This window comes from Platalea leucorodia (genome assembly GCF_965183815.1).
Source record: "Platalea leucorodia genome assembly, chromosome: 1".
NCBI classification, from domain to species: Eukaryota; Metazoa; Chordata; class Aves; order Pelecaniformes; family Threskiornithidae; genus Platalea; species Platalea leucorodia.
The window spans coordinates 82,085,236-82,108,995 of record NC_138823.1 but is presented as its reverse complement, the minus strand read 5'-3'; the positions used below and the strand labels follow the sequence as shown (position 1 = coordinate 82,108,995).

The window sequence follows — 23,760 nt, the reverse complement described above, 5'->3', positions numbered from 1 at the left end:
AGCCCGTGTCAAACCCACGTGCTCCGGCAGCCCGCGCCGGCGAGCGGCGCCCAGCGCCCGGGCCCCGCCGCCGGCCCCGCGCCGCGCCGGCCCGCGGAGGGACCTCCGGCGGCGGCGGCCGGCCCCGCACCGCGGCCTGCGCCGGCCCCGCGGCGGCGGCGGCGGCGGCGGGGAGGAGGAGGAGGAGGAGGGCGGCGTTTTCCTGCGCGGCGCCGCGGCCGTCGCCCCGCCGCCGGCGAGCGTCAGGCGGGGGGAGGCCCCGGCCCGGCCCTTCCCCTGGCCCCCGCGCCCCGAGGATGGCAGCGCTGCCCGCACCAGTGGCTGGCGGCGGTGTCCCTCCTCTTTTTTTTTCCGGCGGCGGCGGCGGCGGCGGCAGCGGCGGCGGCGGATCATTGTTGTGTGGGAGGAGGGCGGCGGGGATGGACTTGATCTCCCGGGTCTCCTGCTAAGGCGGCAGCACAGCGCGCCCCGCCGCCCAGCCAGCACCCGCCAGGGCCGAGCCGCGCCGGGCAGGCAGGGACCGGCCCCCGCCCGCTTTATTTTTAGGGGGCTCTGCCGCTCCTCGCCCTCGCCCCCCGCCCCGCTCGCACTCACGCACAGGGACACGCAGGCACCCTCCTCCTTTGCCCTTTCATCCTCCCCCCCCGCCGTCCTCCCGCGCCGTCTCCTGCCGCGGCAGATGCGCTGGGGGCCACCGCGCAGCTGGGACTATGGTGAAATTTCCAGCGCTCACTAACTACTGGCCCCTGATCCGGTTTCTGGTCCCTCTCGGCATCACCAACATCGCCATCGACTTCGGGGAGCAGGTAAGGCAGCGCCTCCCCCGGCGGCCACCCCTCGCCCTCCCGCAGGGCCGGGCCGGCGGGGATCGGCGCGGCGGCGGGGAAGGGAAGGGAAGGGAAGGAGAGGCGGGCCGGGCCCTTCCCCGCCGGGCCGGGCCGGGCCGGGCCCCGCCGTCCTCCCCCGGCGCATCGCGGGGACGGCGGGCGGCCGGTGCCGCCGTACGTGCCCCGGCGGCGGCCCGGGAGCGCGGGCTGCTCCGCGCCCCGCTGGATGCGCGGGGAAGGACGGCGCCTTCTGCCTTGGGTTTTGGGTGTCCCCGTCCCCGTCCCCCCCCCCGTTGTATTTTAGGATTATATAATCTGAAATTACATAACGCGGGTGCCGGGGGTCGGCTGTGGTCGGGCCCCCGCTGACACGGCCGCTCAGGTGCAGCAGCCCCTAGCGCAGTGCAGCGCGGCCCGGCGGCGCAGCCGGCAAGCCCGCGGGCGGCGGCGGCCGCCGGCTCAGCCCGGGGACCCGCCGTGCTGGAGCGGGGCGCGGCGACGGGGAGGCCCGGCTGCCGCCGCCCGTCCCCGCCGGCCGCTGCCGAGGGGCTCCGCGGCCCCCCCGCCGCTGCCGCAGCCGCAGCGGCCCCCCCCAGCCCGGCCGCCGGCAGCCCCCGCCGCGGCATCCCGGGAGGAGGGCGGCAGCCCGGCGGGGAGCCGCCCCGCGTCCCCTGGGCGAGGGGGCGGCTTCCCGGCGGGGCTGCGGCAGGTGAGCCGCCGCCGGTGCTTTGTGAGCCGGGAGTCCGCGGTGAGGGCCACGGGGCAGAAGCCCGGGAAGATGGGGGCACAGCAGGAGGAGCCGCCGCCGCCGTGCTTCGGCCGTCACCAGACCCGTCCCCTGTCCCGGGCGCTGAGGAGCTGCCCCTCCGTCCCCTGGCTCGCCCTCGGTCGCCCTTACGTGCAGCCCTGCTAATCCCCGCTTGCCGCGTTTGCACTGAAAACGTGTTTTGTGCTTGACGCACCCGCTCCTCCTTTGCCCCAGCTTTCCACGCAGGGTGCTTGTTCGCCACACCGCTGTGGGGTGGGGAAATCTCTTCTCTCGTGTTCTGGTATTTATGACAGGTAAGGCCCCGGTCTTGTGTCAGGCTGCACTATATAGGGCCTATCATTACATTTTTTAGTAGGACGGTAGACGCTAATACTTACTCACGAGTGTTAAGCTGGGCAGCCACAGTGAGTATTGCATCTCAAACAGCTTTTATCCTTGTCCTGAGTCACTCAGTTTTGCTGAGAAGCTCTTGTTTTCTAAGCAGACCAGGCAATTGCTCCCATACTCCTTGAGCAAAGATACCAGAAAATTAAGTGTGTGCTTTCACCCACTTGTAAAGAAGAAAGTGAAAGAAAAAATAGTACAGTGGGAAAAAATAGCTGACATTAATCATATGTTTGTCATGGCTGTGTTAATCGCATTTTGCTTCCTAGTCCTTTAAATAAGCTGTAATACTAAAAAATGCAATTCCATCCTTGTCTAACAACTACATAATTTCCTACTAAGTCAGGCTTCTATCATCAGTCATACTCGGGGAGGGGAAAAAGGGAAAACTAAAGATAGAAATGACAAAGGAAAAGGTGATTTAAATGCTAATAACTGTGCCACGATAATAACATACAGCAGAAGTTAAATTGAAAGGAGTTCACTCAGCAACTGAGTATGACAGGTGCATGTATACAGTTTGCTTCATACAAGGTCAGCTTGTTTCCAAATCCATGTCAGCCCATGAAAAATATCCCCTTGACTTCAGTGTGCTCTGGACCACGGTTTCAAAAATTGGCAAGCAAGGGATGATGATTTTGTAAGTGAGGGACTTTCTGGCTGGCTGGGTACCAGTGGCACGGGAGGGATGTTAACATGTGGATGGTACATGTAAGCACTTAGCTAATCAACTTTGACAGTCTTACGGACGGAATATCTCAGAAAATGTGTTTTATTTGATTGCCAAGCCATAGGATTGGCCCTCCAGGGGAGGTGCTTAATTGAAAAGGGGGAAACCTAGCGACCAGGGAGACTCCTGCAGAAAACCCCAGCTTGGGAGTGGGAGCTGGAAGGATGCTTTTTGTACCAGCCGAGTGGGAGACTTACCTACAGGGAAATCAGGAAACCGAGGCAGGGACAAAGTAACTCCGGGTCTGAAGAGGACCTCTTACAGACAAAAGGACAGGGATTTTATTTTCCTGTATATAATCCATGAAGTTATTTTTTACACTTGTAGGACATGACTGTTGGACTTGGGTGGCTGAAAATATACTGACTTGCTGAGCCAGTCACCTTTCTGCTCTCCAAAACGGTAATAATTTTAATGACAGGGCTGAATGGAAGCAACATAGAATGGGTGTGCCAACAGATAGCTCTGAAAAGGCTGCCGTACCTCCTCCTGTGAATGTATGCTGCAGATAAAAAAGATTTCTAAGAATGATAAGGGAAGTAAAATTTGCATGAAGTAATGTTACCCGCTCTGGACAACACTGTGAAAGAGACAGGAGAACCATAGAAGTAAGAGATGACTGTAAAAGAGAGTCAGAAGTAAGAGATGACTGTAAAAAATTAGGGAGAGAGTGGACCTTGCCTGACCAGGGAAGAAGAGGTGTTTAAGAAACGCTGTAAGTCATAAACCCTTTTGATGTGTTGCATTCATACATTGCTCTCTCAAGCAGGGAGAGTATTTGGAAGCAGAGTGTTCAAAGCAGAGCCTTTTTAACAAAACCTAATGCTGTAAGGTACTTGAGATTGAAAAGTGAGAAACAAAGAGAATCTCACCTTTTTTTTTTTTTTTTTTTTTTTTTTTTTTACCTGGAGAGGCTTTTCTGGGTGTTGAATAGTTCTATTCAGTAGCAAACATCACTAGGAAATTGCCAGATCCTTGGTATGTGACTGTCTCTAGATTTCTTGCTACTTTAAGGGAAATTTACAGTAAGGCTAGCGAATATTTGCTGAACATCGTTTATGACTATCACCCTTGCCCCATATGAGATGTTTTCTATGACAAGGCTGTTCAATTTGTAGGAAGTAAAAAATGCTGGAGCAACGCTCAGAAGAACGAACAAGCTCATCTCCTGCAGTCACTTCCAGAACCGCTATAGCCAGTGAAGAGCCTCCTGTTGACCTTTGGACCCTAATCCAATACCCCTTTAGGACAAGGCTGTATTACAGAGTTACTCCCATCTAGTGAGCTAACCTCATCTGTTCACCTCATAAAATCTTCTTAGACAAATACCTGATTCCGCCCCCCACCCTGCTAAAAAAGGTAGTCCTGATGCATGACCAGGTAAATTAGCAGAGGATTAGAGAAATAAACCATTTCTAACCTATTTCCATGATTTCCTTCTGCAACCCATTTCCCCTACAATTTATTTACAGTACTACATAGCTTTTATGAAATGAAATACTTCATAGCTTTCTTCTTAGAATAAGGCCTTCAGGAAAATTGTCCCAGATATTTTGGCTGAATATTCCTTCTCCAGACAAATGTGTGTATGTGTGTGTGTATGCATGTATTTATGTATTTATTTTTCTCTAGGTATATGCTCACACACAGAAATATACACAACAGAGTGTTTTATTCCCAAGAGCTTAACGCTTACCACCAGAAGAAAGATTCTCCCTTTCACTCTGCTGGTGAGAGCATTTGACCCTCATCATCTTATGCTGAGATTCACAATAATTAGTGTTTTATTTAGAGCTCAGCTGTTAGAGAGCAGAGTTTGCATTAAAAATCCTGGCTCCCCTGAAAAATGTTGTTGGATGTACTTGCTTGGAAATTAATAAACTGCTCCTACCTGATGGAGCGCAGCACAACCTCGAACAACTCACCCAGCGAATAATACCACCATTACCCCGTGCACTCAAAAATCGGTCACCACCCACATCAGTTTTCCTTTTAACTCGGTTTCAGAGCTGCTCACATATATTGTGGTGGCCTGATTGGTAATGTACGTGTACCTTTGCATTAGCATTATTATAAAGAGGCGAAAACCGAGGTGCATGTTAGTTCACTAACTCCCTCAGAAGTGCCGAATCAGCCCTAGGCAGCGTTAAATAGAATTTGCAAATGTGGCTGGTAGCTCTCTCTGCTGCTCACGGGGTGGCAAAGGCCAGGCAGAGAGCAACATTTTGAACTCAGGGCCTGGCTGCAGTCGTCCCTTAATTATGAACAGGAACAGTAGGAGGTTTTTTTTTTCCTTTCTAGCTATCATATGCATGAGCCCCTGAATCATTAGTTTCAATTGCTGTCACTAGTTGTTGGCTGGGCAGTTTTAGTTGCCAACATAACTGTTAGGTATGCAGACATCATGTTGTTCAGCGGCTTGTAGGTCCTTGGAAACTAAAACCGAGCAAGCAGAGTCCTGCTGCCGCTTTCTCCTGAGGTCGCTCGGGTGCTCCGGCCCTGCAGACGAATTGCCGTACGTTGCGCGCAGTGTGGTGGTTGGGATCAAACAGGCGAGCCATAAAGGAAGTGCTCAATGTTTTGGGTTCCAAACTATTTTTGCAATAATTTCTTGAAGAACAAACCGTTTTTTTCTCCCTGTATTTCAATGTTGTTTTGTTTTTTTTTTTTCTTAAGAAAAAAAGTGTTGCCAGAAAAGGAGAACAAGTCATGAATAATGTATCAAAAAGAATTAGTGAGCTTATCATCTGCCCATGCCATTTGGAAACTTAGTAGGGGGTTAAACATTTTGATTAATGCTTTATGAAGCTCATTTTTGGGGTAAGTGTTATTGTCTGGACATTCAGAACAAGCAATGGGAGAGTTCACATTCCCAGCTGTTCCCCGGGGATTTGGGCCAAGTTGCGTAACCTTTCGGTGGCACAGTTCCCCTGCCTTTGAAGTGTGCCTAGACGCCTACCTGGATGTCACAGGGATGTAATGAAAATTCATGTGTCAGAAGCGCGCCGAGATGAAAGGTGCCGTATGAGTGCAAAGTACTCCTGTTATTGCTGTTGTGAGAGGTCAGGGGCTCGTTGAAATCACGCAGGACTTCAGTACCATATAAACAAGAAAGCTAACAAGGTCTTATAATTCGTGTAGACCATGACTGTATGTTATTACCACAACCACATTATTAGTATGGCACACTGATGGAAGTGCCCTATTTGTTTTAAATTAATGTGAACTGTTCAGCATTTTAAATTAAATTTAGATGAAATTGTGTTGAAGAAGCAAACATCTACAGCGTAGGCTATCAACAGATTTTTTTTGTTGTTTCAGTGGTAATATTTTGAAGGAATTAATTTCTCCTGCAGGATGCACAAGCCAAATTGTCAGGCAAGCGGCTACTAGGCAATATCAGTGAAATACCTCTAACTTCCCTGTTCGGAGTGAGAAAATCTGAGTGAGACCTTATATGAAGGATTGAAAACCAAACCACACACACCTGAAGTAGTAATTTTCAGGATTTCTACCTTTGTGCTGACTCTAGAGACTTTCTTCTTCTAAGGAACATGGCTTTACTTGCTTTTGCATGCCAGCCTGAGCCCTACAGCCTTAACTCCTAAATAGTTGTTTGCCGAGCATTGAGGGGTTTCAAGCCAGTGCTAAGTGGCCTGCAGACAACACGGACAATTCTTGAGACTACCCTAGTGATTAATTAGGTTTATATGTCTACGTTAGTTGCAGCGGACATTAGGTACCAGGCATTGCATTCACCAGTCACGCAGGGCGTTTGCTGGAGTCTCACGGCAACCAACGCATGCTGAGATCTGGGAAGAAGTCAAAGATCTCATAAAATATTTGCAGATAAAAGCCAAATCTCAGCAATGCATTTATGTTCTTAAAGGTAACAAAGACACATATTCCTGGCAGCTAAACCAATATATATTTGCATTTTATAGCACATAAGGTACAAAATAAACAGGTTATAAAGAGCTGTGGGGCTATCGCCACTGAAGATTTCAGATGATACTAGAAATGATGAGAATGAACCTATGAAATGAGGAGTCCATGCCTTGTAGTGCTCCATGTTGCCATAGCGTAAAATATACAATCTAGAGCTAGGATCTGTGCTATGGCTCGTTTGTCAGTACCTTCTCTCTTTTCGTCCTACCCTCTCCCTCCTTCACAAACTCTTCTAGTTCCCCGCTTCCCGCTCCCATTGCCTCCCGCCCCCCACTGCTGTGTCAGCACGGCTGTAAGGACTTCTCCGGACTTTATTATGCTTCCCTGTTAAGAACCGGCAGGTTTCATACTTGATGGTACCCATCAAGCATGTCTGAAGTAGTTGGCTAGCTATGTAACTGCAGAGATAGCCTAGTTCCAGCAAGGGGTGGAAGGAGGGAGGGAGAAGCAACCCCGCGCAGCACCAACCAGCCACTTATTTTTTTCTGAAGTAATTTAATTTATCTCAGAAATGTGAGTTCAGATACTACTTGTCTAGTAGGTTGTTGGAAAATAAAACTTTTAGGTCAGGGGGGTGGAAACGATTCTCCCTACCAGTAGAGTAACCGATGCGGTGGGAGACCACGTGTATTTACCCCTTTGCCGAGCAGTCCCGAGTCCCAGTGTCTGGGGTGGAGGGCTCTCTCTGGAGATACTCCAGTCATCATATCACTGGATATTCACTGCAAAAGGGTCATGCGGTAGCCGAGTACTTCTGGTGCTTATTTCAGAGATAGGGGAACTGGGTTCTCCCTATGTCAGTGAACATCTGGTAGACTAAGACAGCATCAGGAAGGAGAGATGAAAATACCCCGAACCTAATTTTAAAACATGGGTTCAAAACTGAAATTTTAAAAGAGGTTTGAACCACTGTATTCTGTGTCCTGGAGAGAAAACCCCCAGTAAAACTTTTGGTTTCCAATTGAACTGACCATTGGATTTGTTTCAGCAGTTTACTTGCTCATTTACTGTAGTTGCATTTTCATGAAACCAAGAAAGCTGAATTCATTTTGCTGCTGCGTGGAGAACTTGGTTGTATACAAAAGCTTATATGACATGACCAATCTTATGACTGTTTGAAGATAAGTGACTTTTTGTATGCAAAGAAGGCATATATGCAAGGCTCCAGCTCTGAAAGTGCAGATTCTAGCTATTAATTGACTTCCTACCTTCATCCTAGACAAGGCGTTTATCTCTCTCTTTGTGTGGATTTTGTCAGTTCTAAAATAGTGATGTGTTTCACAAGGCAGTTACAAAGTTTATTCCTTCATGTTTGTAAAACATGGATGTAAGTTGCTGTATAAATAGAAAATTTAAATATATCTGCCAGCTCATGCAGAAACCTCCGTGCATAAAACTGAGCAATTCCAAACAGATCTTGCTTTGTAGCTGCTTTCAGAAATCTGTGATGTTTTTAAATAACATATATATTACTGCTGGGCTCAATTCCAGTTTAAATGGCACATCAGAACATGTGTTTCTTAAAAAAAATATGGAAAATTTGTAATGACCTTAGATTTTAACAAGCTATTGTAGCTTGTAACTAGCTGTTAGTACCGCATCCTATTTGTACTTGGAAACCTGTGGATTTTGGGGAGAGAGAAACAGGGGTGTTAATGTGCAGTTACATCATCAGATTATGCTTCCTTCTGCTTGATTGATTTTCTACTGACATGATACTGCTGTAGCTATGGCTTTAGACACCGCCGCTGCCTTTTCAGGGAACTGTTAGCCAGAGGATTAAAAAAGAACCGCCATAAGAACAGGAGACCTAAATGACCCATGAACTTCAGTGTCGGAAACAGCAAGGCTCTGCAGTTCTCCAACTTCTGTCTCCTCTATGGTATCGCTTATCTTTCAGATTTTCTGCAGAACTTTGCTACCCTGCTTTAGTTTGTCTGCATGTGCAGTTTTTCTTGATTAGTTCCTTTCAGATGTAGTGCAGAATAAAAGCGCCTGCATGAAACATTAACTAAGAATAATTCCAGGTGTAAACACGCGTTTCATTCCAAAGAGGGCTGCAGTACAGCATTGTTATTTGCAAAACTACAGTTAATTTCCATGCCCTTTTCAAGAGCATTGTAGAAAAGGAAAAAGGAAGAATACTGGAGAGTTAAGAGCAGTTTGTTTGAAAATCAGTGCTACAATGGCATGAAATCTCAACTGCTGATTTAAGTATTTTCCCCAAGATAATGCAAAAAATTCACTGTTTCTGATGTGGCAGGAGTGTTACTGTTGGAGAAAGGGTCGTCACTGTTGCCCAGCATGCCCAGTTTGCTTTACTGATCTAGTGGTTCAGTGGTTCAGTGGTTCAGTTTTAGCGTGGGAAGCGAATAAACTGCAAGACACGACTTATTTTCAAGTTATTTGCTGCACACAGCTTTTTTGCATTGCTGTTGGATCACTAAGGCAATTGTTTCCAGCCCTTTTCACTTTTCAGAGCCCAGAAAATTTTCCAGTGGAGATGCAGAGAAAATTCACATCCGTGCAAGCTGGAGAGCATATTTGTGTTTACATCTTTTTAGTTACCTGTCTCCAACTCCTCGTAAATATTCCCTAAGGTACAGGGTTCTGTGGGGCTGAAAGCTGACCACACCAAAGCACATGCTAGTACGTTTGCTGACAAATACCTTTGAAAGGTTTTTGGCAAGGAGACGGTCTGTCTTCTTGGCTTCTTACCTGTGTTTCGTACTTGAATTAGTGAATGAAGTCAGATGCAGGCCATACCTGAGCTTTCGTGTGCTGGCCTTGGATCTTTGTGGCTGCACGGCTTTGACCTGCTCTGGCCAAAGAAAGTGTTGCTGCATGCCAGCTGGGACTGTTGGTTTTCCTTCATTGAGCTGGATGGGCAGCCTGTGTAGGTATAAGGGGTGCAACCACACTGCACCCACTGTTCTTGCTGGTTTTGTTTTTTTTTTTTAATGTTGGTACTTTTAATGACATTTACTTCCCTGAAAATGCAGGATTTACATTTAGATTTTCTTAGACTCTTTTCCCTGTTTGCTTCCCACTCACATTGTGTTACCCCTCTTTCCTTCTGCTGCCTGTCGGTAACCAGTATCTCATTCGTATAACCTCTCTGGCATGGGCGGCAGCCGCTGCTCCCGCAGCCAGGGCCAGCGAAGGTGAGGTAGCTGCGTTCCCCCTCCAGCAGCTCCCTCCTCATTGCGAAGGCTTCCCTTGCCGCAGCATACCAACCTGCTCCAAGAACTTGGCAGCCTTTGATCTCAAATCTGCCGTCCTGCAGATGAAAGACAGGCTTTTGCACGAGTCCATCGTTACCATTTCCTCTGTCAGTATCTTACCAATTACAAAGCGTTTAGGCCATTTGAGAAGAAAACAAATATTTAGCAGCATTGCTGGCCTGGAAGAGACTTCACATTTTCAGTTCTGGTGAGAGGGGAAAAAATGTCAGTTACATAAGAGGAAAAATGATAGAAACGAAGCATTTATAGCTTGGACGAAAAAGGGAATTTGATGACTGTCTGCAGTTGTATCAGCTGCGGTGTGGTCATGAAGGAGAGGAAACAGGGTTAGCTAGGTCACTGCCGTGGAGGAGAACGTGGCCAGGAGCAACGAGAGAGATTGGGGCAGTTAAACACAATTCAGACTGAAAAGGTTTTCAGGTGATTTTCCATGTAAAAAGCAGGAATCGTTCCCTCTCACGCATTACTTCCTTCTAAAATGTGTTGGCATGAAGAGTGCTGTGCTTTAGACGGTGTTAGGTGGTGGTGGCGTTTTACGTAGGCTCAAATTCAGTGAGTCACTGAAAGCACAGAGTGTTGTGATCAATGTAAAGTGCTGTACCTGGTGGGTCAAACCTGAAGACCACTTCTACTGGTGAGGGAGATGAGCAGCTCGGGAACTATGTGCTTCTCAAAGACAGTGCAATCTAGAAGGGTAATGTAGTTATGGGCTGTTAGCATGGCCGCTTCCTATTGAATTGTACATACTAATGTAAAATATACAAAACCTCAGAGGTGCAGGATTTCTAGTACTAAACAGTTGTCTTATAGCCTTCTGTTTTTCACATGACGCCTCTCGGGTTCAGTGTACAGAGGGCACTTGCTAGGGAGAGAAACCAGAGTTACCTAGCTAATAAAAGTATTGACTGTGAAACCCCGGTCTTGTTCATTATAGAAGCATAGCGCTGGGGTCTCCCCGGCAGAGCTGAGGAGGAAAAACACAAATAATATGATCTTATCAAAATACAAGGACCTTTCCAGTATGAGAGAAGTGGAGTGTTGAGATGTCCTCAGCATGGAGTATTGGAGCTCTTAACTCTGCTTTTAAACTAGAGCCTTGCTGAGTTTTTTTAAAGGGCCTAAAGGCATAGCTGCTGAGACGAGACTCGGCAGGCACAGGGGACGTTTCAGGTCCTGCAATGCCATAAAGTGCACGTCCAGCCCTGCGCCCTTACCGTCTTTCCAGCTCCATTCTGCAAATCCTTTGTTTTGCTTGGTTGTCCCATGGGTGCTGGAGCCGTTTAGTTACGTTTAGTTTAGGGGGTTTTGTCACCAGGCTGGAGCCTGCAGTGCAGCTCCTCACCCTAATTGCTACCGGGAGCCCATCCATTTCACCCTCGTCCTGTTACTGGCTTTTGCAACTTACTCCATCAGTCCATCCCACTTCCTCCCCCGTTGTGGCACTTTGGAGATGACTTTGAACGCTAGGATTATTTGCAATCCCCTGAGCCCAAGAGGTCAGCTAAGGAGAGGAGTTCAAACCGGTCACCGACTCTGCCCGGCAGAAGTGAACATATCAAGTGATGTACTTGGAAGGGCAGCTGGTTTTCCCCATTTGCACAGCCTATGGGCTGCCTCAGAGGGCATGGGGAATAAATCTTCCAATCTGAGTATTTGGATCATCCTCTTCATTAAATTTGAATTTTTGCCCTCTCTTGCTCATAGTTTTTTGAAGCCCGTCAAAATAACCCCAGTTGTCCTTGGTTTTGTGTAGTCACGGGGACATCTCTGGACATTTTTCTCTGCACTACAGTAGTACAAAACAACTGCTGGGGTTCCAAATTTAGTATGCCAGCACTGTCAGCTTCCCCTGTGTTTATGTTGGGGCGTAACGATTTCGCAATCTTAAGCATTTGCTTTAAAAGGGAAAGGAAGTCCAAACCACAACACATTTTTCAGATCCTTAAGACACCAAAGGTAGTTATCCACAAAAAGCTTTCTGTTTGCCACAGGTAAACAGGATTTTCAAGTACTTCTCTAATACAAAAGATGCACACATGCGTGCACATGTACGTAGTGTGTTGTGAGCAGGCGACTGCCTTTGTAGGAGAATTATACACTGAGTGGTGCTAAAGTGCTGTCTTGATTACTTACTGGCTTACACACAAGGCAAAATGGTTAAGGAAATAAGAACAAGAGCTGTGCGTGGGACTACTTAGGTAATTGCGCGCACACCTGATGCGTCCCTTATAGTTTGAGCTGCCTCTGGTTGCATGCTATTAGGGTGGTTGCATGTGGAAATGCCACTTTATTTTTGAATCAATGATTTTGTACATGGATTTCATCTTTTCAAAATGTGACCTTGAGAGCACTCCTGATCACTGCGCCACTGTTCTTTATATACTTGTGGGCAGTCATTTTGCTTCAGAGCTTTTTATTTCAAAGCATGAAAGCATGACGACCTTTCAGCATTCACCGTCTTGTTCTTATATGAGCTTTCTGAGATGCAGTCAACGGTCTACTGGTTAGGACATGCTCCAGCATTGTAATAGTCTTGGGAAGAGCTTTCTTCAGCAATGCCTTCTGGATCTAATGAATAAGTAGTGTGGGTTTTTTTCTGCTAATATTGTGCAGAGGCCAACGTTTCTCTCTTTAATAAATTTATGAGAAATCACAGCAGGTAGCCTGCTTGACATTTTCTTATTGTAGGCTTGCCCTGTTGGTGAGCTTTGTATCGCTGTCCGGAAGAGGCCTGTATAGTTGTGGGCTAGCTTTTCCAAATCACGGCATGCCTTTTTTGTCAGCTGCAAGCTCCTACCGCATTGTGGGTGGTTGCATCACTAAGGAAAAAATAGCTAGCAAAGGCACAATCATTGCCTCAGGACTTTGTCAAGGAAACCTCATGTTAAGTGGCGTATTTGTGACTTGAGCTCCAAGGGTTTGGTCGTGCTTGCAGTAATCGGCAGATACGGAGCCTGTTGTATTCTGTGTGCATCCACTGATTTGAAAGGGGAAATGAGTAGTAAGAGAGAGAGGTTTAGATCAAGGGGGAGGCTGCCTGCAAGGAAAAAGCCTGACAGCTTTGGCTTCGGAAGTACCAGCACATCCCAGAAGTCCCAGTGTCCAGCAAATGCCTGTCTTCGGGTCATGAAAGCTTTTCACCACATTAGAAAGGCTGAGATGCTTACAGACGAAGCGGCTGTGGGGCTGTAATTTCATCACTGATATCTTGCTGAATAATGAGCTAGAAATTTTTTCCTCCCTCGTCCCGCTGAAAGTCTAAAGCAGACAGAGGAGGCATGCCAGTATAAATTTAGCTTAACGAAAAGGCAATCAGGTTCTGTATGACCAGCACCAAGAAGAATGTTAAAGCAATACTCGTCCAGCTGGCGATAAAGGATAACCTGCGCTGAACTGTAGAAATAAATGTAGGAAAAAACATGACTCACTAATATCCTTGACCTTTTTTCAAGAGCAGATAATAGTTGCAGCACCTGAAACCATTAGATATGAATACAGTGATTTCTAGATGAGTTTGCCTTATCTCTTGAGAACTCTGAGAATGGAGTGCTGTGGCAAGAAATACGCAAATTGGCCGGACAGGAAAGTGGTTATGTCTACAGCTGGAAGAACAAAGGATATTTGATTTTTTTTTTTTTTCACTCTTAACATGCTTATAGCACTAGGGACGCTAAGCACTGTTTCAGTTTGCTGTTGACACATCGTAGGGATGAGGGATGCACAGACAGCTTGGAACAGTTACAGAAAAGGATTAGTAGCTGTTTTGTAAGAGGTTATTATTGCAACTTCTGGGAGTTGGTTTCAAAGGCAACTACAAACATAAGCATCTCTCATTTGCTTTCTGTAAAGAATAGTGCCTCTATAGTCTCATGACATTTAGCATCAAATACCTCTACACTTTTCTTCTTTCTGTTTTGGCCTGATAAGATTCTATAACCTCAGATCTTCTGTGTATATCCCTTTGTTTTGTGATTCCTTTGTGAAAGAAAGAAAACATCCCATTGAGAAAGAGAGAAACAGGATATAAAAATAGGGAGCTGCTCACAATTCAATCCTTTTTTTCCCTTCCACTGAATCCCTGCGTGGCAGCACACTGATGCAGCACCATAACCAACAGTCTGGCGTCTGCAGCCTACCAAGCCGAACCGAAAAGGATTGGCCATCCTCAGTCTCATCTTTTACCGTCTTTTTTTTTGGCTCTTAGTTTATACCTGTTTACTTAAAACTGAGGATTTTTTGGTTTCAGCCCTGGCTTGGGGCCTCCCGTGCACTGCTGTGGCTCGTGGCCCTGGACAGCTCCTGACCCTCCTCCCTGCGTCCCCCTTGTCACCCTGCCACCACTTATTTGCTGCCCTTTTTTCCTCCGGAGTAGTCTGTAATCTTTAAATACCTGCTTCCCCTCTGTCCTCTCTGCTTTTCCTTTTCTGTGCCTGTCCATGGGCTGCCCCCAGAGCATGTCCCATTGCCGTTTGCAGGCAAGCAGCCCACCGTCACCATGAGAGCAAGGTTCCCACCGCCCACCCCCGGCAGATTCCTCCCTTGCAAACGAGAGGCCCTGTTCAGCAAGAGAAATGCTTAACTCGAAATCTTTTTGATGTTTGCAGTCTTCAAATTTAGGCCTGAGTTAAGCTCATGCACAGGTATTTATCTTGTATGAGGCCGCCAGGCTTCAAGTGAAGAATGTGAGCTTTTTAAAGCTGCAGAACTTTATCTAGCAAAGGGTCCGTGCTCGCCTCTTCATGTTCCTCCAGACATGCAGTTGCGGTACCAGGGAACGTGCTGCCCGGCTGTTTGTACTCCTCCTTTCACCTCCCACCGTGTCAGGGCCAGCTCCGGGTCAGTCTGGTTCAGATACTTTTCTCTAGGAGCAGGCATGTCGCAGCGCTGGCGAGACGTGGCTGTGGCTGCTCTGCCGCTGCCGGTGAGCTGCGGCTCCCTGTCGGCCTCACTCCAGTGGCTCGTTTTGAATTCCTGCTCAGCACGGTGCTGCACTGAAGCAGTGCAATTTTTCTCCCTGCATATTGGTGTCTGATGGCACGTGGGAAATGGCTGCTGCCCTCACTGGTGGTTTTTTTTTAAGATGTTGCAAACGAAGGTCAGGGTGATTATTCTCTCGCTAAGTCTTAAAGCCAATTTCTGGATCACAGACGAGAATAACATTGCCTGCATTCCTCACATGCCTGTTCATCCTGCCATAGAGGTCTCGTTGCTGTAGCTGACCAGTGATGTTTTCTTACCTGCAAGGTCAGAGATAAAGATGTTGGGAGTGCTGAGAGAATCTAATCTCAGCAAAGCCTCTTCTGGATCAGAGAGTACTTCTGCTCTTTGGTGTATTCTTTCAAAGGCAATCCTTTGAGGAGACCTGGGAGAAGAATGTCAAGCTCAGTGATTTTACATGGGCGTGAATGCATTGTGTGGAGCAGTCCAGATGTTGTGAAGGAGGTGTTCAGTGTAGGCTTCAGGCAGAAATGTATCCATTGTGAACCTGCACATCACTTGAGGGACTTTGGAGATGTTTATAACCATTCTTAACATCATTATAAATATTTTTAAAATGCTATATATAATTTGGCTTCAGACATTTTCAGGTCATAACTAAACTACTAGGCTTGTTCCAAATCAGGGACGGATGGCGTGAATAGCACTGCGTGAGTCAGACCCATCACATGTTCTAAATTAAACTTGTGCTGAGCCAACGCTGATTTTAAGACTCTTTTTGAAAATCTCCCCACCTTACAGAAATTGCTGATAGCATTTCTACAGAGGTTGGTAATGAAGAAAAAAATAAATAAAGCAAAAGAGTGGAAGAGAGTAAGGGAGCAACAAGCTGACTGGTATAATGGAAAGAGTCAAAACATGCAGCTAGGAGAAAGTATTCTGAATAAACAAATTAGTGAAATAACAGCTTCTGTAGCAGATAGCTTTTGGCTTGCCCAGCACTCTCAAGAGCTCAGATTGCAAATCTCTAAGTTTACCAAAGCAGGTTTGTCTCCTAAGGAATATGAATGGGTGTTTCCCTACCTAGGCACCGCATGCTGCCTGAAGTATTACCACAAAGGGCTCCTGTTCTCTGGGGAAAAAAAGAAGAATATGAAATATGTGGGGATGACATAAAGATGAGAAGATTGGAGATCTTGGAGGATTTATCTGATGAGCTGTCTCCCAGTAGAGATAATACATGCCTCAAGTGAGATTTCACCTGGGATACTTTGAACAGTTCTTGCCACACATACTTAAGGCAGGCCAATTCATGCTTGTTCAAAAGATTAGGTAAAAGAAACCCCAGCTATTAGTTTCTCCATTTTTCATCCTATCTGAGAAGGAGAAACTGGAAGACCTTGATGTCTGTATCCCACTAAAGCATGAGTAAGTTTGCTGCGTGTATGTAGATAAGGGAAGATGTTAGCCTACCTGCAAACAAGAGCTGACTGGGCAGCAACATCTGACATAAACAAACTGTGTGTATCTTTAAGCTGGAAATGGAGAAGGCTCCAGGCTACCAGAGGAATGAGGCTCTGGAGAGAGAAGGGGTAGGAAAGCTGATCTTTTAACACTGAGTTAATGAGTCATGCTATCATCGCATGTGTGCCTGGAGCACAGCAAAGGACCAAAGCCTATACCCTTGGAAGTTGTTTCCCTTCCCTGTGTGATAGGAAGAAAGAGAGAAAGCAGAACTTGGTACAGGCAACTATTATTTTGCGTATATGTATCCAGTGTGTGTTCCATATATACACAAAAAGGAATGGGAGCCCGTGAGTGGAGCTGCAAGAAAGCAGATGCTCTGGCTTCAGCTTATTCTGTCCAGTGATTACCTAAGAGAACCTGGCGTTGTCGTTTAAGCCCTAATTTCGAATGCTTTTCTCTTCTCATAGCAAATTTTTTAATCATCTCTCTGAATATGCGGTAGTTCTAAAATACTGGTTTTTTAATGTCTCTTCCTTTGTTTTTTTAAAAATCATTGCTTACTTAAGACCTCCACAAACCTGCTAGCTGTTCTCTCAGAGGAACAGCAGTTCATTGGGATGCACGATTCCCGGAAACAGGAGGTGTCCCCTCGGCCGGGGCTGCGGAGGCAGGGCGGCTGCTTCTGCGGGGCTGACATTGCTGCCACCGCTGCTGCTGCTGCTGCTGCTGCTGGCACCGGCGAACAAACAAAGCTCTGTTCATTTTCTGCTCCAGCAGAATGAGCGGAGGGCGGGGGACGGGACAGAAAAAGGATGAGCTCGGGGATGGACGTTACTCAATCGAATGAGGAAAAATACAATGAGAGAAGACAATGTATATTCAGGTTCATAAGGAAGTGCTTTCAATGATAACATGTTAAATAAAATCTGGAAGGATTTGGCGATGCCCTTTTATCGCTGTTCACAAGACAGCTTATCTGTTCATTTTTTCTGTTTTGCATGCTAATGATAAATCAAAGCCGAGTGTCAGTGTTTGCTTTGTTGTTACCATTGACCCTGATTTAGGACAATCTCAAAACATGAAATACCTTCCCATTTTCTCAGTGCTTATGTCTTCTCCCAGTGTTCCAAATAGCAGGCTGGCGTTGTGATTTGAAAATCCTTTTAAACACTGCTGCTGTAGTGTATTCTTAGTAAAAAACTAGAGTGCCAAAAGTACGCCGGAGAGGGAAGCATCCAGACTGTGCTGAGAGCACCAGGAGAGAAAGGCTTAACTCCCGTCGGCCACTTTGAAAGTCTCAGTCTGTGTATTTCCATACATTGGAATTAGGCTGCTTTGGTCCTTCTGAAAGCAAAGCAACCATTATGACAGTAATGAGATATTAGAAGAAAAAAATTATCACAAGTTTTATAAGACGCAGTACCTTCAGAAATGCAGCATTTTAGAAGTGCGGGCATCAAATTTGTTGGCCTCTGCATAAATGCAGTGACTAAGGAGCCATATTGGTGTTGCTCTAGTTAATTAAAAATGTGATTTTAAAATGTTTTCATGATGTGACTAGAACGATGCATCCTATAAGGAGAGCAAATGCTGAAACATGAGAGGCTTACTTCTGTGTCTGAGAGATTAAGCATTTTCATCTGGCTGAGTCGCGGGTGAGGGAAAAGGGAGTTTTACTTGACTCGGGGGTTCTGTTCTCTCTTTAGTTACACCACGTACATCCGAGTGTCCGAGCGCTGATTGAGCACGGTCTAATTGCTCTGCTGACAGCAGTTGGGAGCAAACAGCCAGACTGTCAGGTGTGTCGTACCTGCTCTGACCCGCGGCCGTCATCTGGCCCTGCTCCTTATTCGGCTGTGCCGCGGGGGAACGGCCGGTGAGAGGGGGAAGCAGAAGGTTTGTCTCGCTCTGCCCACTGCTGTACGTGCAGAGAGGTGAATCCTCCCGCCACCCTTCCTCTCAAGGACTTTTTTTGCAATCTCGTGCTTTTATCGCTGTGAAAGGACATTTGTATGGTGGGACTGGCCACAGACCCTGGCCCGTGTGCAAGGTGCCTGGGTGTGCGTAGCAAGGAGAGGATTCCCGTCCCCTGAATGCATTGGTATTAATTACTGTTGGCACTGAAAAGATTTTTGCAAAGTAGTTGTTATCGTCTCCAGCCATCCCCATCCCTGGGTGCCTCAGGAGCGAACAGGATTTCCCGTAGTGCACTCGGTTGTGCCGACTCTCTCCCGTGGGCAGAAGTACCTGCATCCAGCTGCATTCAGCTTGTGTCCTCATGAGACATGAAGGCTGTTGACCTTTATATTTTTTTTTAATCGGGGCAGAGTTCATTCTTCCACAAATAAAGTGTCAGATCTGTTTACTTTATACTTGCATCCTAGAGTCAGAAAGGTTGAAATCTTTCTGCAGCGTAGCTATTCCCTCTTCATCTCTCATGATCGCTCTTCATTGCTAGACTAATGCATAGGGAAACGGGTGCAGATTTGGCGTCTCCCTGAATACATTCCCTCCTTGAAGAGTCATTATGTTCCCCATAGCCATATGTAGGTAGCAGTGTCCTTAGAAAGTGGAAAACTGATTTTTTTTCTTCCCCAGTCTTTTTAAAAGGCTGAGCTTTTTCATTCACTCTTGGTAGTGAATTAGAAATTTGCTGTATCATTCTTAACGAAGCAGAATAAAGACAGTCTGGAAATAGAAATTGCTGCAGCCTGTGCAGAGAGATGTCAGCCATTGCTCAATGTCATTATGAAACTGTAAAGTCATCAGAAATAATCCTCACTGGGAACATGGATATCAGGCACAACGACGAGTTTCCGAACTGAAAATAGAGAGACAGAAGTCTGGGAAAAAGAAAGAAGAAGAATATCACATGACATAAAAGTGGCTCCAGTTCTTTTTTGGCTCACTGGAACTTTTTGGCTGTCTGTAATATCTGATACCCACAGAGGAGATAGCTGAAGATCTGTGACCAGTAAGTGCACTCCTAATCCAAGATGGTCTGTAGAGTTTCCATATGCTTGGTGGGAACTTTCTGCACATTAACATTGAAGCCATGCAAAAACATGACCCTCGAAAGTGAACAGGAGGAGGAGATTTAGCAAAGGATAACTTATCTTGTTAATGACACCAAAAAATAAGACACTCAGGAGAAACCCAATAGCATCAGCGGTAAAGGTTCCGTTACCACTGTCAAGGATGAAAAGGAAAGCCTTTAAGAAAAAGAGGCAATAAATTTGCTTTCCAACTCCTTTATCACCCATTACATAAAAAGCCTGAGGGAACGAGATCCTACAGTTGGAAAGAGTCTTAATGGCCCAGAACTCAGCCCAGACCTTGGAACAAAAGCTATAGTCATCACATTGCTTTGCTTTCCGGACAAAGAACTTATTATGTAAAAAGCAGAATAAAACTCAAGAGCCTGGGATATGCCAATAAGCAAATCTCCCTTTACTCGGACAATAAAAGAAAAGATCATGAGAGAGGAACAAATGCAAGGCTTCAAACAGCAGTCTGTTAACCCATCAGACCAATGTGGATTTAAGATGAAGGTCCACCAGTTTTTCGCCTACAAGGAATGAAATCGCCTGTGCCCATGCAGTTTCTCTTGTAACATCAAAGCTTGTGGCTCTACCGATTCCACAGCTTCTGTCAGAAGTTAGCGCTGTTGTAAAAGTCGGGGTATGTGCTTCTTCATATGGCATGATTCAGCTTCTTTTGCTTCCAGTAATGTAGAGCTGAAATCACTGCTGAGTGCTTATGGCGTATTAGTGGTGTTCCAGAAGAGAAAGAGAGGAAAGAACAGAGAAGCTAGTAGATGAAACACTTGTTATTTTATTACTGCCTAAAAAATACCTTTGTTTTGTACTAACTGTATTACCAGGGCTTGTTTGCCATAGATTGAGAAGTCAGCAATGAAAGAGAAGGTAGCTGGCACTCGTCATTGACAGAAAAAGAGACAGCAGCAGTGTGTGAAAAGGCATCTTTACTTATGAACTATTACCAGATAATCCTAATGAGGCTGCAGGATGTCAGCTGTAGAAAGTAGCAGCCAAACCTCACAGATTTTCATGAAACTAACAAAATGAGGCAAGGGATGTTCTTTCTTTTTACTGCTCCAATAGCCTGGTCTTTATTTGTAACTGAAGGGTACTTCTGTGAAGAAATCGTTATTATCATTATAGTAAGATGCAGAGCTCCCAGAAGAGATGAGGAGACCACTGCATCTGCCTTCAGCGGGTACGCGAGGAGTGTTGTCTGCGATGCCTCCATTGGAAGTCATTTTTGCCCACTGGCGGAGCTGGACAGCAACTGCTGGGAAGAACAAGCTCAGACCTGAGCAAGCAAAAAGCTGATTCTCACTCTACAGAAGTGTGAGATATTTTCTGGGAATAAAGCTCAGATAAAGCTGATCCCTCATAACGTTAATTCCGTGAAAATGGAATTTAAGGCAGCGATTCAGGCAAGCGTGTAGTTTCTGTTTGAAACTCTAAATTGAAAACTACTGTACATGAATAGTTCTATTTTCCACAATTTTCTGTACAGATAAATGTTTATATTACTTACAGAAGAGCAACAAAACATACAGCTGACTTTACCCATTCTTAACACAGTTAAATGAAGGAGGAAGGCTAGTTAGGGCCATGAAACAGGCTGCTCTGAAGCTACAGCCAATACATTTCACTCCTCTTCTTTTTAGAATATGGATAAAGAACCAATGTTTCAATATTGTATTGTCTCAATTATATTTATAAAACTAATAGCAGGAACAGAAAACAGTATTAGTCTAGCCAAATACCCTAACAGGTAGTGAACAAACCCCAGACAGCTCAAAATGAGAAAGGCTGTAAAACAGCTGTGGAGAGCGGAAAGCATCAGTCGCAATATTACGTTTCAGAAAAAAAGATTGAAGAAAAATGTTGCAGATGATGAGACAATACAACCCTGCACAAATGTACAGTCCTACTCCAAAAAAAAAAAAAGAAAAAATCCCCACAATGAAATTCAAGTGATTTACTTGATTCATCTACATTTAGGAAGTCTGTGTTTCAGTCTTTTCCTTTTACTGTAGAATCTCAGTATCTATTAAGTAGTGAAAATGCAGGCTTACAGATACTGAAGTAAAGCTTAACATAAAGATTAAGCGTGCTTATGCAGAGGAAGGGATTTTTTCATTATGATATCTTGGCTCGTTTACTGTGTCTGTGTCCAGAGAATTTAGACTCTGAAGACAGGACAGTTTCTGTGTTCAAGTAAGCATTGCTATAGTTCAGTTACAGTATTCTGTATTTTAATTCCATGTTTCATTCTAGATCACCTAGACTGTAGTTTCTTAGTATCTGAACACCTGGCATCTTCTGTTTAAAAAGAACCGCAGAAAGTACTAGTTGTTTTCTTCTAATGTTCTTTCTAGTTCGTATGACACTGCAACTGTAATCCCTTATTTGCTGTTACAGCGGTAGTCAAAAAATATTGTTTCCACCAGAAACCTGAAGACCCACCTTTTCCATGGATCTTGTTGCTCCTAAAGTTTGCGCTTTGCCTGCTAGCAAACATCTGCCTCCAATTTCTATGCAGATGCTCTCGGTCACATGTATCTGAGTCATGCTTCTTCTGGAAACGTACGTAATGAATTCTCTAAATATCGAGCTGACCTGATGTTATACTGAATGACCGCCTATTCACTGCTTCCTTTACTCGAGTATCACTGATCTCAGCGCTGCTGCTGTAGTCTCAGCTTAGGTGTCAGCACTGGGGTAATTCATAGCCCTGCAGTCAGTATCATTTAGGATGAAAAATGAATAAAATGCATGTCTCAGAGAACCTCACAATCCTAAGGAAGTTCCCTCTCTTCCACAAAAAACACCCCCTGCCCGCCCCTGTCCCTGATCTCAGGTCTTCTTACTCAGATGGCATCTAAGTTCCTTCCCTTCCCCAGCCATCACCGGGAAAGACTGAGGGATGCTTACACTGCTGGCACTCTTGCTCTCACCTGGGTCCCAAAGCTATATCTCTGGCATCTTCAGCATAAGTGTGCAGCAAACCAAGCCAGAACTTAGATCATCTGTGAACTGGGGAGCAGTGACAAACAGAACAGCACTTAGTGACAGCACAGTCCCCGGCAGCTACTTCCTCGTAGAAAGAAGCTCATTAGTCTTAAAACTAATTTCTGCTCAAATAATTGGTTCAATTGCTAGGTCATCAGCTGAGGAATTAAAAGTTAGGGACAGAAGTACTGTAGACAAATAAAATTATAATTATAATTCACTGCTGAATGTTTTTCACAATTAAGAACTCTGCTTTCAGGTTTATCTTCACTGTTAGTGACTGTCACCATTTCACCTGCTCTGTCTAATACGTGGAGTTGGGTGATGCAAGTCACTTGCTACTTTGCTCCGTTTCTTCCTCCCTGTTCAATAGATACTTACCTGATCTAAAAATAAATGCAAGTTAGTATGTAAATACTGTCCTGGGGCTGTAGGCATTAAGTAGAAGCAAATTCAGCCAATCGTTGTGTATGTGCGATAAAATGAAATCTGTGCATTGATTTTTTCCTGCTTTGAACTTCAGGCCATTTTGTATTTCTGGCTGCTGCTAGCAGAATGAGGCTGTATCTGCCAGCAGGAGTGGACTTTAAAAGGCAGAATATAAATAAGATATTTGGAGTGTGCCCAAGGAGATGGTTCCTCCGTTTTCCCCTTAAGTTTCACTTTATGGTTTGTGACAGCCAGTCTCCTAGTCTTCCCTGAAACAGTGAGAACTGCCCTTTGCCAAAATTCCCGTTGATGTTTTTGAACTGAAGAAAGCAAGCGGATTGAGAAAATGTGCCACCTTGAAAACAGATCTCCTGTGGTGGATGCGACTGTTCAGTGGCAGGCACTTGGTCCTGACCATCCCGTGGTGGGCAGGGGTCATGGAGCCTCCCACGGAGCCTGGGGGCTGTGCATCTGATGCTGCGGAGATCACTACAGATCCAGCATACCAAACCTGGTACAACGAGGTAGCTCTGAAGCCGTCATCCAGCACCTGGTGATACTGTTGAGGGGCTCATTCAGACTAAAGAGAAAACTCATAAAGTAATATGTGAAGTTAAAATGCCTTCCTCCCCCCTTTCCCCACGATACCAAAAAAAAGAAGGATCGGCGTTTGCGTTGCTGAGGCTGGCTGTGCTAGATGAGCGTGGTGTTGCACCATTGCTGTTTCTGTGCTTTCCTCATGGCGAGCATGAGTGCCGGCCGCTGCGGAGTGGAGAAAGGATTTCTCACTTGTGGCTCTTTGGGGACAGTGCAAATTGTGAGCTGTATTTCGGAGATTATGAACTCGGTGTAAGCACCTTTATCGTACAGCAAGCTCCATTTTGTTTGTAAGTCCAGTCTCTCCTGCTATCTTAATTACCTCCACAGTCCACATTTGGATGCAGATGCAAGCAGTGATGTTGCAAGGGTGTCCATA

The 23,760-nt window shown here is 45.9% G+C and overlaps 1 protein-coding gene across 3 annotated transcripts in view; it reads left to right on the top strand.

The window, feature by feature from the left end:
* Window positions 1-453: 453 nt before the first annotated feature.
* ANKH (ANKH inorganic pyrophosphate transport regulator) overlaps window positions 454-23,760 on the top strand; it is a 102,769-nt gene continuing 79,462 nt past the window's right edge. The window contains exon 1 of one of the 3 annotated variants that reach the window (XM_082328676.1): window positions 454-806. In XM_082328676.1, coding sequence (XP_082184802.1) covers window positions 711-806 — 96 coding nt within the window. In that variant the 5' untranslated portion in view covers window positions 454-710. The remainder of the gene's footprint in view (window positions 807-23,760) is intronic. The other 2 variants (XM_082328674.1, XM_082328675.1) reach the window with 2 other exon arrangements.